The sequence below is a fragment of the Hyperolius riggenbachi genome, chromosome 8 (genome assembly GCF_040937935.1).
Source record: "Hyperolius riggenbachi isolate aHypRig1 chromosome 8, aHypRig1.pri, whole genome shotgun sequence".
NCBI lineage: Eukaryota > Metazoa > Chordata > Amphibia > Anura > Hyperoliidae > Hyperolius > Hyperolius riggenbachi.
The window spans coordinates 268,267,513-268,281,892 of record NC_090653.1 but is presented as its reverse complement, the minus strand read 5'-3'; the positions used below and the strand labels follow the sequence as shown (position 1 = coordinate 268,281,892).

The following is a 14,380-nucleotide window of genomic DNA, read 5'->3' as shown; positions in this document are numbered from 1 at the left end:
AGACCGGGGAGAGGGGTACCGGGGACGCACGGGGGATCGGGAGGGAGAGGCCACCCACAGCCCACATAGAAGGGTGGGTCCCCACCAGCCTGAACATAAGGGGGACACCCCCTCCTTCCCCCACAGAAGGGACACTCAGCCACCCGCCGCACAGAAGGGGAATCCCGCACGCAGCTGAGCACATTCTCTTCCTGCCGGCTGCCCAGGTATTCCCTAGGGTGGCTGGATGCTAGTTCTGCACGCTGTGGGTAGCACAGATCACTACCCACAGCGTGCTGAGAGGCATCCAGCTATCCTGGGGAATATCTCTTTATGAGGGAAAAGTGGAGCCGGCGGGGCAGAGAAACAGGAAATCTCCCCAGCGGTATTGACAAGCCTAGCTCGTCCATACTGCTTTCAGCATGTTTTTGCTGGACGAGCTAGGCTCGTCCATAATGCTAGGGAGGTTAATGAATAACTGTACAAGATTTCTTTGCAAGCTTTCGAAACTTTAAGTTTCTTTTTCAGGCATGTTTCAGAACTGGATGAGAAGCATGGTATGGTTCTGATCCAGTTCTGAAACATTTAATTGCAACAATGCTGAGTGGTGTACAGGGAAATAAATCTTGCAACACGAAAGTCATGCACTGACTCGATAAACCCTATTTGTACAGATTATTAGGTAGATATATCACAACCCCTTATTGCACAAATTTGTATAAAAAAATCACATAAGAGATTAAAAAGTTAAAAACAGCTTCAGAATATGAAATAAGCTGCGCTAGGCGGGTGTCTTTGCTTATCCCCCCCACTTTGTGTCATTTATTAGTGGCTCTGACTTGAGCCCTATATGTGTACTTAGCTCCTGACGAAATCTTATTTAGATGAAACATGTTGAGCACTATGTTGACAAATCTTATTATATATATATGCACGACTTTCTATACATTTTAGATTCCCTTATGTCCGTATATACATACACGCAACACTTTGATGGTTGGAGCAGTTGCTTGCTAACTTGGTGTATGAGCGCATCCTGCTATTACTGCTAGCTGCCTTGCATAGTGGGTTGCTGCCCTAAAAAACTGACTTTGACACCAGTGGCTGACGAGCAAACATTCCTCCATGTATTCCTGTGTTTTAACGTTGTATTGCAACAACCTATTGCCGACTGCGTCATGCCGATTGGTGTGGCCGCGGCAGGAGCCTCAGGACCGCCTGACGCCGATCGGTGTAAAGTCCTGGGGCCTGCTTTTGCAGGAGATCGTACGCATTTCCGCTTGGTAGGCGGAGTCAGTCTCCCAGCGACGAACACCGTCTAATTACCCCGTACATCGCTGCGATCTAAGGCAGCGCTGTACTGGGGACAGTCGTGTGACACGGCTGTCCCCTCCATAGGCTGGGAAGTGATCGGCTGGCAGATGGAGGGAGGGAGAGGGAGTAAAATAAAAAAAAAATACACAAATGTAATCAAAAATAAATAAAACTATTTGTTAAAAAATAAACAAACATCTGGGGGGCGATCAGACCCCACCAACAGAGAGGCTCTGTTGGTGGGGAGAAAAGGGGGGGGGGGGATTACTTGTGTGCTGTGTTGTGCGGCCCTGCAGCTTGGCCTTAAAGCGGCAGTAGCCTATTTTACAAAAAATGGCCTCGTCTTTAGGGGGGTTTAACACTGTGGTCCTCAAGAGGTTAATGCTGTGTATAGGTTATTAGGGCTAGCTACACCACACTTGCAGCATACAAATAGCTGCCCACTAATATATGACACAAAGTAGGGGGGATAAGCAAAGACAGCTGCCTAACGCATCTTATTTTATATTCTGAAGCCAATTATTCTTATGTGATTTTTGATACAAATTTGTGCAATAAGGGGTAGTGATATATCTACCTAATAATCTGTACAAATAGGGGTTATCGAGTCAGTCCAGTTGTGAAACATGCCTGAAGAAGAAACCTAAAGTTTCAAAAGTTAACAAAGAAATCTTGTACAGTTAGTCATTAAAGGCGTCACCTAAACAACTTTTGTTATGTCTTCGGATTCTCTCCATGATTAATACCGGACCACACGTAACTGCCTTCCCATTATTAGCGTCATCTTTCAAGGTCAGGCAACTCTTCTATTCCATTTAATTGTTTTAACCTAGCTTTATCCAGAACTTGGTGCCTCTTTCCTTATTGAAAATGCCCAGGATCATACACTTATCACAAGACATCTTCCCCATCACACCACCGTCCTCACTTACCTTTAGTTTGTATTTGTTGGATGGAGTTGTCTTTGCTGGGGAGGTGGAGGATCCATGGCCATGAGTCAGGTCCTGCATGCTGAGCACTTGGGGTGCTGTATGAGCACACAAGATGACACATTTAGGAAAGACTGGATGAGAAGGAAGTTGCTATGTCACAGCAACACAAATACACCTTTATTTCCAAATTATATATTGTCACCATACTTTGTACTAGGGACATAATTAAAGAGACTCTGTAACAACAAAAACCTCCCCTGGGGGGTACTCACCTTGGGTGGGGGAAGCCTCGGGATCCTAATGAGGCTTCCCACGCCGTCCTCTGTCCCACGGGGGTCTCGCTGCAGCCCTCTGAACAGCCGGCGACAGAGCCCACTGTAGATTCAATATTTACCTTTGCTGGCTCCAGCGGGGGCGCTGTGGCTGCTTTCGGCTCGGAAATAGACGGAAATACCCGATCTCCGTTGGTTCTGCTCTACTGCGCAGGCGCCGGAAACTTGCGCCTGCGCAGTAGAGCAGACCCGACGGCGATCGGGTATTTCCGCCTACTTCGGAGCCGACAGCCGTCAGAGCGCCTGCGCAGGAGCCGGGAAGGTAAATATTGACGTCACCGCTGCACGGAGGGCTGCAGCGAGACCCCTGAGGGACGGAGGACGGCGTGGGAAGCCTCATTAGGATCCGGAGGCTTCCCCCACCCGAGGTGAGTACACCTCAGGGGACGTTTTGTCGTTACAGTTCCTCTTTAAAGTCTTGTGATAACCAGGACAAATAGGCAAATAAAATGTGTGGGTTTTATCCACAGTAGCAGTGCTTATATTAAAACCATAGGGGATAGAATTAAAGAAATAGTGTATTTTTTCATTTTTTCCTTCTATTTCCCTTTAAAATGCATAGAAATTAAAGTAATTACTGAAAACAAAGACCAAACCCAAAAAGCCCAATTGGTGGTGAAAAAAAACAAGATATAAATCATTTCATTGTGATTAGTAGTGATTAAGCTATTGGCAAATCAAAGGTGAAAATCGCTCTTGTCCGTTAGGGTAAAAACTGCCTTGGGGTGAAGTGGTTAAAGTGGGATTTCACTTATAATTAAATGTTTGCCCTAATGAATTAAACACAGTAAAAAATGAATATGAAACACTATAGGGCTACTCTGATATAATTTGAATGCATAGAACTGATATTATTGCTGGCTGCAGGACAAATGATCAGATTTGACTCTTAATTAGTGAGCAAATAAAGGAGAGAAAGTTTCCCCCGTGGATACAGCAGCTTTTCTTCCTTGTTCACACAGCATAGTAGACTTCCAAAACAATCTGATAATTCTGGTCCGCAAAGGCAAGCTCATCAATTTGCAGCTACATTAAGTAAAAAGCTTACGTTTTAACCCTTCCAGTACCTTGATATATAGCCACATGGTTTTAGATGTTAATTTTATGCTGTATTTAATCCTTTAGACCATTGATGAAATTTGAGTATAATACCACCTTTATAACTTCAGCAGACCTATAACAGTGGTCCTTAAACTAAGGCCCGCGGGCCGAATGTGGCCCCCTGAGGCTTTTTTACCCGCCCCCCGCACACAAAATGTATTACTTATAGATGCAATCATCTACATCTTTAAATATTGATGGTCCGCATATAGAATAGCAGTGCTGGCACCACCCATCCACATGGAAGCCAGAAAGCAGTAATTCCATGGTTTCCAATCAAATTCCACATCAGGTGACGCTGCTGTACATTTGGACTGCAGGTTGTCACCTGGGTATGCTTCACTGTCTGGCCCACAAAGACTTCTACATCATTTTATGTATACTCCGGCCCCCCAGCAGTCTGAAGTATGTTGACCTGACCCTCGCCCCAAACCGTTTGGGGACCTCTGTTCTATAACATAGATTAAAGACTGCATAACCTCTGTAAAGTCTGGTATATAATATGTTAAAGAGTGATTTAGTGATAACGGATCTGAAGAAAATTGTCACCTGGTCACCTCTCCTTCCTCACTACAAAGCAATGCAGTCTGGGAGCATCTCTGTACAGCCAATCACAGGCAAGTCCGTTCTCATTCTTATCTACTGCCATTTATACAAACAGTGAAGAGGCGGCACACAAAAGGCTTGCTAATTAAAGCATGTATTGATGGTGGAGCAACACTACATGTTACGAACCTTCACGGTTCTTCATCAGGTGTGAAATGAACCCAATCACAACACCCACATTTATAATGACACAAAACCACACCCCTTGGATAGGGGGCGTGGTGGTCACTACCACCACCACTATAGGCCACTACTCTCTCTCACAGCTACAAGCACATTAAATATATTCATTTTAATCTTCCAATTATTAAATAGATGAAATATAAATACATATATAAAACTACAAAGAAATTTTTTTAAACTTTTTTTTTTTTTAAAACTGTCATCATAAGGGCAATCCTCCAAGGGCTACCCCTCTAATATATAATGTAACTGACTGTACTCCTAGGGCACTCCACTAGGGCTACCCGTGGACACCGACCTAAAAAAAGAAAGGTGAATAATGTAACAATGATCACTACCACTACAATCTGCTATTAACACCAATGACCTTAAAACACTTTATAACAAAATTACTAAACAAACTTTATAGCAATATTACAAAAAACATTTCCACTGCACATGCTCGTTCATCCCTCTTGGATATATCACATCCAAATAGTTGATCCACCGAGCTTCTTTTTGAAGCAATAGCTTTTCTTTGTCACCCCCACATTGTTGCAAATCTAGGGAATCGAGTACCGCCCATCTGTACCGCCCATCTTAGCTGCGAGGCTCTGTGTCTAGCATCCCGAAAATGTCTAGACACTGAAGTCTCATAATTTTCTTTTCCTTCCGGAACCTGCTAATAAAACGCTTGTGCTGTTGAATTCGCACACGTACTACCCGTGTGGTCATGCCCACATACATCATACCACACGAGCATTTTAAACCATGAACCACGTGTGTACTGGCACAAGTGTACCTTCCTCTGATCTGCACTCTCTTTCCCGTGTGTGGATGGGAAATGGAATTGCCTCTCACAATTGCCAAGCACACATTGCAACTGCAACAGGCAAAGGAACCATTTCTCTGTTGGTTCTGTCTAACTGGGCTAGTGGCCGGATCTACCTTCCTCGCTGTGTTTTGAATTGTTTTTCCTCTTTTGAGGGCAAACAAAGGTTGTTCTTGAAAAAGGCCCCCTATCCCTTGGTCACTACTGAGTACGGGCCAAAACTTTCTGACTACCTTTTTAACCAATGGGGTGTTCTTTCCAAATTGCATCACAAACGGTATCCGCTTGTCTTCGCCCCCTGTTTTGTTATTACCTCTTAACCCCCTTGGCGGTATGAAAAATACCGCCAGGGGGAAGCGCAGCAGTTTTTTTTAATCATGTAGCGAGCCGAGGGCTCGCTACATGATAACCGCTGCTCAGCGGCATCCCCCCGCCCTCTTCGATCGCCTTCGGCGATCTCCGATCAGGAAATCCCGTTCAAAGAACGGGATTTCCTGGAGGGCTTCCCCCGTCGCCATGGCGACGGGGCGGGATGACGTCACCAACGTCAGCGACATCGGGACGTCATTGGGAGTCCCGATCCACCCCTCGGCGCTGCCTGGCACTGATTGGCCAGGCAGCGCTCGGGGTCTGGGGGGGGGCCGCGCGCCGCACCGGATAGAGGCGATCGGGCGCGCGGCGGCGGCGATCAGGGTGCTGGCGCAGCTAGCAAAGTGCTAGCTGCGTCCAGCAAAAAAAAAATTATGTAAATCGGCCCAGCAGGGCCTGAGCGGCACCCTCCGGCGGCTTACCCCGTGTCACACGAGGTTAATAGGTCCTCTCTCTCTAGCCGATTAACCTCCTCCTGAATTTTAACTAAATGGTCCCGTGGGTAGCCCTTAGTAACAAATTTATCAACCAACTCTTGCCCAGCCAGTACATAATCCTCTGGTGTAGAGCAGATCCTTTTGGCTCTTACAAATTGGCCCTTAGGGATGCCCTTTGCTATAAAGTTTTTTTAGTAATTTTGTTATAAAGTGTTTTAAGGTCATTGGTGTTAATAGCAGATTGTAGTGGTAGTGATCATTGTTACATTATTCACCTTTCTTTTTTTAGGTCGGTGTCCTCGGGTAGCCCTAGTGGAGTGCCCTAGGAGTACGGTCAGTTACATTATATATTAGAGGGGTAGCCCTTGGAGGATTGCGCTTATGATGACAGTATTTTTGAAAAAAACGTTTAAAAAAATTTCTTTGTAGTTTTGTATATGTATTTATATTTGATCTATTTAATAATTGGAAGATTAAAATGAATATATTTAATGTGCTTGTAGCTGTGAGAGAGAGGAGTGGCCTATGTCTAGGTAGTGACCACCACGCCCCCTATCCAAGGGGTGTGGTTTTGTGTCATTATAAATGTGGGTGTTGTGATTGGGTTCATTTCACACCTGATGAAGAACCGTGAAGGTTCGTAACATGTAGTGTTCCTCCACCATCAATACATGCTTTAATTAGCAAGCCTTTTGTGTGCCGCCTCTTCACTGTTTGTATGCCTTGACTCTCGGGGGGGGGGGGGGGGGGGGCGGGGTGACCTGAGTGAGGCGTAGCACCGGCAACGCAAGGAATAGTATTCCTGAAGTGGATCCAGGACTGTGACCCATCCATTTGAGTACTGCCATTTATATCCTGATAGGAAAACTTTTATCATTAACCACTTGACGACCAGTGGATTTCTGTCTGATCTGTGCTGCGTGGGCTCTCCAGCCCGCAGCACAGATCAGGATTATGCCAGGGCGATCAGACTTACCCCCTTTTTTCCCCACTAGGGGGATGTCCTGCTGGGGGGGTCTGATCGCCACCGGCTTGCTGCGCTTTGTGGGGGGGGCTCTTCAAAGCCCCCCTCCGCAGGGTTCTCTGCGCTCCGTCCCTCTCCCTCCCCCTGTGAGCTGCGCAGGACGGATATCCGTCCTGCGCATTGAAGGATAGGCTTCAGCCTATCATAGGCCGGCGATCCCCGGCCAATCAGAGGCCGGGTATCGCCGATCTGCCTTACAGCGCTGCTGCGCAGCAGCGCCGTATGATGTAAACAGCGGGGATTTCTTCCCCGTGTGTTTACATTTTGCCAGCGAGCCGCGATCGGCGGCTCTCCGGCTGTTCACGGAGACACCCTCTGTGAACGGACATGGAAAGCCATGGAAACCCGCAGACGACCAGTTTACGCCAATCGGCGTTAGCTGGTCGTCAAGAGGTTAAGAGTAGGGACCATAGAGAGGCATTGACATACTGTATGTATGAACTAGGTTGATAATTCTCCTGGGCACATGGTGCTAGTACTTGTTCCAGCAGGAAACTGTTTAAGGTTTCTCTTTATTTATCTTTTAATTTCAAGGGTTAATAAAGCAGTGCCTTTATCTATGCAAATAAGGCTGATGAACAGCAATCCAATGCAGCCTCAGCTCTCCTGTGAAATAAACAGAAACCAAAACACTTCTATTTGGCTGAGGAAACACTGCTGAAAATAGTTTAATGCTGAAGAGTTCAAAATACTATTATTTGTTTATTGTGCAGCAGAATGAAGCAGATTTTACATCACACTGACATGGCTGCTGGCTATAATTCACTCTTAGAAATTCAATTCAGTCCTTAAACTGAAAATAAAATATGAGACTCCAAGAAAGGTCTAATTAACATTAAAAGTATACATACAATTAATTATCTCATAAGTTATGTTTCAGTTAGGGTTTGTTTTAAATACGATCAAGTGAATTTAAAACTCATACTTTACCTTCTGCACTCTGTTCTACAGGCTATGAGAAGGCTATGGTGCTACAGAAAAACAACTACTACTGATAAGAATAATAATAGTAGTAATAAACAATGTATCAATAGCGAACCAAAACTGACCACAAGGAAGACAAATCAATGTAAACAAACAAAAGGTTAAAGTGACGTAGCTCACTTGGTTTTTTCAAGGTGATGGGCAGGCTGTAGTTGTACGTGCTGCGCTTGGCTTTCACAGGCATCTCATTCGGGGCGTACCCTGTTCAAGAGAGAAACACACAGTCACATGGTCAGTGCTAGCGATGCTTAATTATATGCAAAGGTTTCAGAGTTGATGCAAATGTATGTAAATTTGCATGCAAATATATGCAGCGTAAAAATGGCCCACCAATTTAAAGGACTTACGAGGCCAGATTTGTAAAAAATACATAAAAAAAGTTAGATACCTGTGTGTGTTTGCAAGGCACGGAGGACGCCGTCCGCGCCCTCCGTGCCGTTCCGCCTGGCCCCGCTGCTTAATATGCCCCCGAACGACCCCCGACCGCATGGCCCGGGTCGGGCTCTCCAGCCTTCACAAAGATGGCCGCCGGAGCTGGCCGCGGCTGCGCAGTCCGCATAGCCGCGAGTGCGGCTGCGCAGCTCTAAGGCCAACTCCCCGATCCATGCTACTGTTACGTGGATTGGGGGGTTGGCCTTAGAGCTGCGCAGCCGCACTCGCGGCTATGCGGACTGCGCAGCCGCGGCCAGCTCCGGCGGCCATCTTGGTACAGGCTGGGGAGCACGACCCGGGCCGCGCGGTCGGGGACCGTTCGGGGGCATATTAAGCAGCGGCGACCAGGCGGAACGGCACGGAGGGCGCGGACGGCGTCCTCCGTGCCTTGCAAACACACACAGGTATCTAACTTTTTAAATGTATTTTTTACAAATCTGGCCTCGTAAGTCCTTTAAACCTGGGTTTAAATTGATTGGGCCATTTTCAACTGCATATATTTGCATACAAATTTGCATACATTTGGAAGTATTTGCATATCATTGATCATCCCTAGTCAGTGCTCTGTTCAAGAGAGAAATACAGTCATGTGATCAGTACCCTGTCCAAGAGAGAAACACAGTTACATGATCAGTACCCTGTCCAAGAGAGAGACACACACAGTCACGTGATCAGTACCCTGTTCAAGAGAGAGACACACACAGTCACGTGATCAGTACCCTGTTCAAGAGAGAGACACAGTCATGTGATCAGTACCCTGTTCAAGAGAGAAACACAGTCATGTGATCAGTACCCTGTTCAAGAGAGAAACACAGTCATGTGATCAGTACCCTGTTCAAGAGAGAAACACAGTCATGTGATCAGTACCCTGTTCAAGAGAGAAACACAGTCATGTGATCAGTACCCTGTTCAAGAGAGAAACAGTCACATGATCTGCTGAACTAAAGCTGTAAAGCTGTTTTGTCTATTGTAATGCTTCATTGGAATCACAGAGATTTTACAATTACGGTGGAACTTAAATCTAATGTAGCACGCATAAAAAAACCTACCTCCCAAATTCTCATTGCCTATATAATTGTCCTACCTGCTTTAGGCCCACAGTATGTTATCTGTGCAATAAAAGCAGTTGCATCTTGGTTACATTACAATTAATGTTTAAAGGGAACCTGAAGGGAAAAAAGTTCCCCATTTAGATGCATTCTTCAGTAGAGGGATAATCCAGAGGCTTCACCTGCCCCCTCCACCGATTCAGCGCTACGACCGCCTGAACCCAGTCAACAAGAGCGAAAGGACGCCCTATGCAGCGCAGTAGCATTTCTTTCCGCTGTCCCCGAGCGGCTCCATGCTACTGCACAGGTGCGAGGTGTGCTATGCCTGCACAATATGGCTACACTTGTTTAGGGACAGAAGAGCAGCCGCAGAATTCCAGAGGTTCCCAGCGCTGGATCGGTGGTCTCGAGTAGGATGTAGGAAGCATCTGGAAGATCCAGAAGATCCCCACTGAGGTAAGTATGAGACTCATTTTAAAGTCATAGGTTTGTTTTAATGATGATCTGTATGAATTAAGGTTCGTACACATGCACAAAAAGTTGTCTCCCCCCAAGGGAATGCGACAACCTCCCAGGTGACAGTAACCTCTCGAGTAACAGTTCGGGGGCCGAGAGAGCTGGATCATTTCACTGGAGCGCAGGCTAAGGCCACCCCCTCCCCCATTCTCCTCCTTAGCCCCCGCTTCGTGAGCTGAGCATTTCACTCCTCCCCACTCCATAGCAACAGAATGTGTCACCAGGTTTGGCCCTGAACTGTGGCCCAAGGAGTCCCGAACCATGCAGGCAACACGTACACCCAGCCTCAGTATTCTGCCAGCCTGAGCAATATAACACTGAGGATTATGATGAGAGTGCATAATCAGAGGATCTTTTCAGTGAAAGCTAAAAGGACATGCTCCCGAGGCTTTCCGATCCTCCTTGATCCATCCAGTGCCAGTCATGACTAACTTCTTCAGTGCAGCTCTCCTCTCCACATACAAGTGTAGCCGCACCATGCAGGCGCCAGTAGAGTTTGCCTCTACGCAGTAGCTCGAAGCTGCATGTGCAAGGAGGAATAAGCTGTGACTGAGCAGCTTCCTGGTTCTGTACAGGTGTCAAGGATACCGGCGCCTGCACAGTGCAACCACACTCATACACGGAGGGGGAACATAGCTGCGGGCAACATACTCGACAATACAGGAACAGAGGGTGCAAGAAGACTGGGGAAGCCTCTGGACTATCCTGAGGCATTCTTCTACTGGGGTAAGTATCTAGTTGTTTCTTTTATTTCAGTTCAGGTACGCTTTAATCTTCTTGGCGGTAACCCTGAGGCAGGCTCGGGGCGGAAAACCGCAGCTAAGAGCGGTAACCCCAAACCTGACTCGTGGTATCTGCCAGAAGCTCTGTGCAGAGTATAGCGCGCAGCGGGCGTTTTAACTCACCTCCCCCGGGATCCAGACGCTGTGAACCATTCTCCTACCTGTCCTCAAAAGCTCTGCATCCCTCTAGTGAGATCGCCTGTTGTCCTCATGATGACAGAGATCTCACTACAGGGTCACAGCGCCACCCTGAGGACACAGGGAGAATTGCAGCGCTGGATCCGTGGGAGGCGAGTAAGTGCAGCCCGCTGCAGATATCTCTAGCAGCCTGATTTTTTTCCTAGTTTAAGGGTCTAAAAACATACAAAAATTGTACCACTGGCCCCACATCTCCACCGCACTGACCCACTTACACTTTCTTGACTTCTGGTTCACGACGCTGGAAAGAGAGATTCATTCTCTCATTCACAGCATGCAGGGAGTGGCAGGAGGCAAAACAGGGAGAGAGCTGACCAACGGCAGCTCTGGAAACCCTGCAGGAATGCCCCTGAGGGGCGTTTTGAACAGGGAATCCCTCTCCCCCATGTTAACCTCCGAAATTGGCAAAATTATTTGTCACCTTCTCAAAGGCCATAGCGCGGCGGTGGTGTGGGCAGAAAGCGTCGGTGTGGGGACACAGAGGCATGTCATGAGGCAGAGAACATGCTTCTGTGTTTCATCTGCCCCCCTCTCCCCCGAGTTCTCTTTAATAATGTGACCCATTTCTGTTATCTTCTTTTACTTCAGACTGAAAAGCCACCTGAAGTGAGGGGTTCGGCTCTACAGAAGCAGTTTTTAATCACCAGTTTGTACTGTAAACAGAAAGCTTCCATTAAAGCTAAATTGGCTATACCTTTTTGTACAGAAACATGACAGACGTTAATTTGAACTTTTATTCATGCAGGTAGCTCCCGTATATCACAAAGGATGAGAGGCCCCCTCAAAAACGATAAAATATTTAAAATTAAGAAATTGAGGTAGCTTACCTCAAAGAGGACACCACTTACGGCACTGAGCAAAAAATTTTATAGCACAAAGGCTTGTGCTATGAAACGTTTTGTCCTGTACCGTAAGTGGTGTCCTCTATGAAGTAAGCTACCTCAATTTCCTAATTTTACCATTCTAAATATTGAGTCCTTTCTGGGGGCCTCTCATCCTTTGTGGTTTCATAACCCCCCCCCCCCCCCCCCCAACCTCCTTGAGCCTTTGGGTTCCTGGTCCTGTTTTCTAGAGAGTCACCGACATACAGGTCTTGTTTGTACTGGCCTGGAGATGGTTATTCACCAAAAATATTGGTTGGATGGTTGCCCTGGCTTGCAACCCACTCTTGTGAGTACCACAGCCTTGAATTATATTTTCCCACACCATCTGTGAATGTATCACACAATCCGGGCTCCCGGTATCTCTGTGGTTTTTTCATAAGGTTTACCTTCTCTACTCTACAGCTCTCTTACATGACTATCATGCTTCTGAAGCAGGGTGTACTTTTAAGCTAATCTAAAGAAAACATGTTTTTGGGAAAGCACTGTCAGAACTTTATTTCTGTTCCCGTTGGGTGGATTTCACTCACTTTTGCGTCCCTCTGATGAAGGCATGTCACAAGGGAAGTGATGAAAGTCCACCCAACAGGAACACGGACTGAAAAAAAACAAAACAAAAACAAACAAAAAAAAAAAACCTTCCAGTTATACTCCTTAAAGCGGACCCAAACTAAACATTTTTTTTGATTCAAAATATTTAGTTGCACAACTCTGACACATACAAAGATAAGTAAACACTCCTTCAAGCCTATGAGCATTTCAGTGCATGCTTTTCACCCTCCTCTTTTCATAACTAGGGTTATACAGGTGGCAGCCATTAGCAATTCCTCCTTTGCTGGACACCATCTACTCCATCAGTTTGCTGGATTCGGTCCCGGCAATATGAAAGGAAGGGAGGGGTTCCTCCAATAAATGTAACATATTTTATATTTGTCATCATGCAGCTGAAAAAAGGCTGCTATTTATTATTATAATTTAGAAAATAGATTTTATTCCTGAAATCTTGTATTTTTAATTTGGGTCCACTTTAATTACTATAAACAGGATTGCATTTTGGGTGGAGTTGGCTCTTAAAGTAATTACCATATTTCATCCCACAGCGGATCCGGAAATCCAGCACTTGGTAGATTTTAGCTTCTGGGTTTTTCCTGGGGTCGTAGCCAAATCTCACCCACAGACTCCTCCATGGGCCTGTCAGCTACAACGAGGACAAAAGTCAAAAGATGAAACGTCACCAAAAGGCAGTCACGGTATACAGACCTGGTACAGAGGATAAATATCTGTTCTTCACAGCTGCAACTAAATTTTGGTGTGATCCTTAGATAAAGCCAGCCAAAAACCCTGAGGACTTTAACGCAACTCCAGTGAAAATAATGTAATAAAAAAGTGCTTCATTTTTACAATAATTATGTATAAATGATTTAGTCAGGGTTTGCTCATTGCAAGATCTTTCCTCTCCCTGATTTACATTCTGACCTTTATCACATGGTTACATTTTTACTGCTGGCAGGTGAAGTAGCTGCTGCTTGCTGTTTTGGCAGTTGGAAACAACTGTAAACAGCTATTTCCCACAATGTAACAGGGTTCACAGACAGGAAACTGCCAAGAGTACGTACTCAGAATTTCTTTGGGGGAGGGGTTTCACCACAATATCAGCCATACAGCGCCCCCTGATGGTCCGTTTGTGAAAAGGAATAGATTTCTCATGTAAAAGGGGGTATCGGCTACTGATTGGGATAAAGTTCAATTCTTGGTCGGGGTTTCTCTTTAAGGGAACTAACTTGTATTTCCAAGAAGCCAAGTGGCTTGACAGTCAGGCTATTGGGCCAAACAAAGTGCAGGAATATCGTACTTTGAAGCTACCGGACCCGCCAGGCTCCGGCCGGGTTGAGTGGAGCACTCCTTAAGTATAACAAAGCGCTCTTTAAACTATTTGAGCAGAGCATAATTTAACTGCATACGCTTTGGCTGCATAGCGTGTGTGCAGGGGATTATAACACACTTTGCTGTCATAAAGCTGTGCTGCTGTAGCTACATCAACCTCTAAGGCTGTTACCACATGGGAATCTGAAATCAACAACCAGTGAGGTGAATTACTAACTTGTGTGGTAATTACCTCAACACACGTCAGTAAATGTCAATTCAAATGCAATAGCACTGGCAGACAGCAGAGAGCTGAAAACAGAGAGCCAATAGGAAGAGCCTCCCCCTCTTGCTTCTAATCCCATTTGATCTGATACACTGGTAGGCGGGGACATAACAGTGGCAGAGCAGGAAAAGGAGACATTGAAAGAGGCTTTTTTTCTTGTTGATAAATGATCATTCCCCGGTTTATCTGACTCTTATTTGGTACACAGGAAATATGGTACACAAAAAAGGAAGTTGCAGGGCATGCTGGGTTGTCCTTTTTGGCTTCTCTACTTTCCCCTCAAACTTAACTAATGCAGCCT

General features: G+C 45.9%; 1 protein-coding gene across 1 annotated transcript in view; it reads right to left on the bottom strand.

Annotated features, from left to right (window-relative positions):
• GTF3C5 (general transcription factor IIIC subunit 5) overlaps positions 1–14,380 on the bottom strand; it is a 47,917-nt gene that overhangs the window by 14,744 nt on the left and 18,793 nt on the right. The window contains exons 6-8 of the mRNA XM_068248825.1: positions 13,014–13,128; positions 8,193–8,273; positions 2,226–2,320 (exon numbers count right to left, since the gene is read on the bottom strand). Of these exons, the coding sequence (XP_068104926.1) occupies positions 2,226–2,320; positions 8,193–8,273; positions 13,014–13,128 (291 nt within the window). The remainder of the gene's footprint in view (positions 1–2,225; positions 2,321–8,192; positions 8,274–13,013; positions 13,129–14,380) is intronic.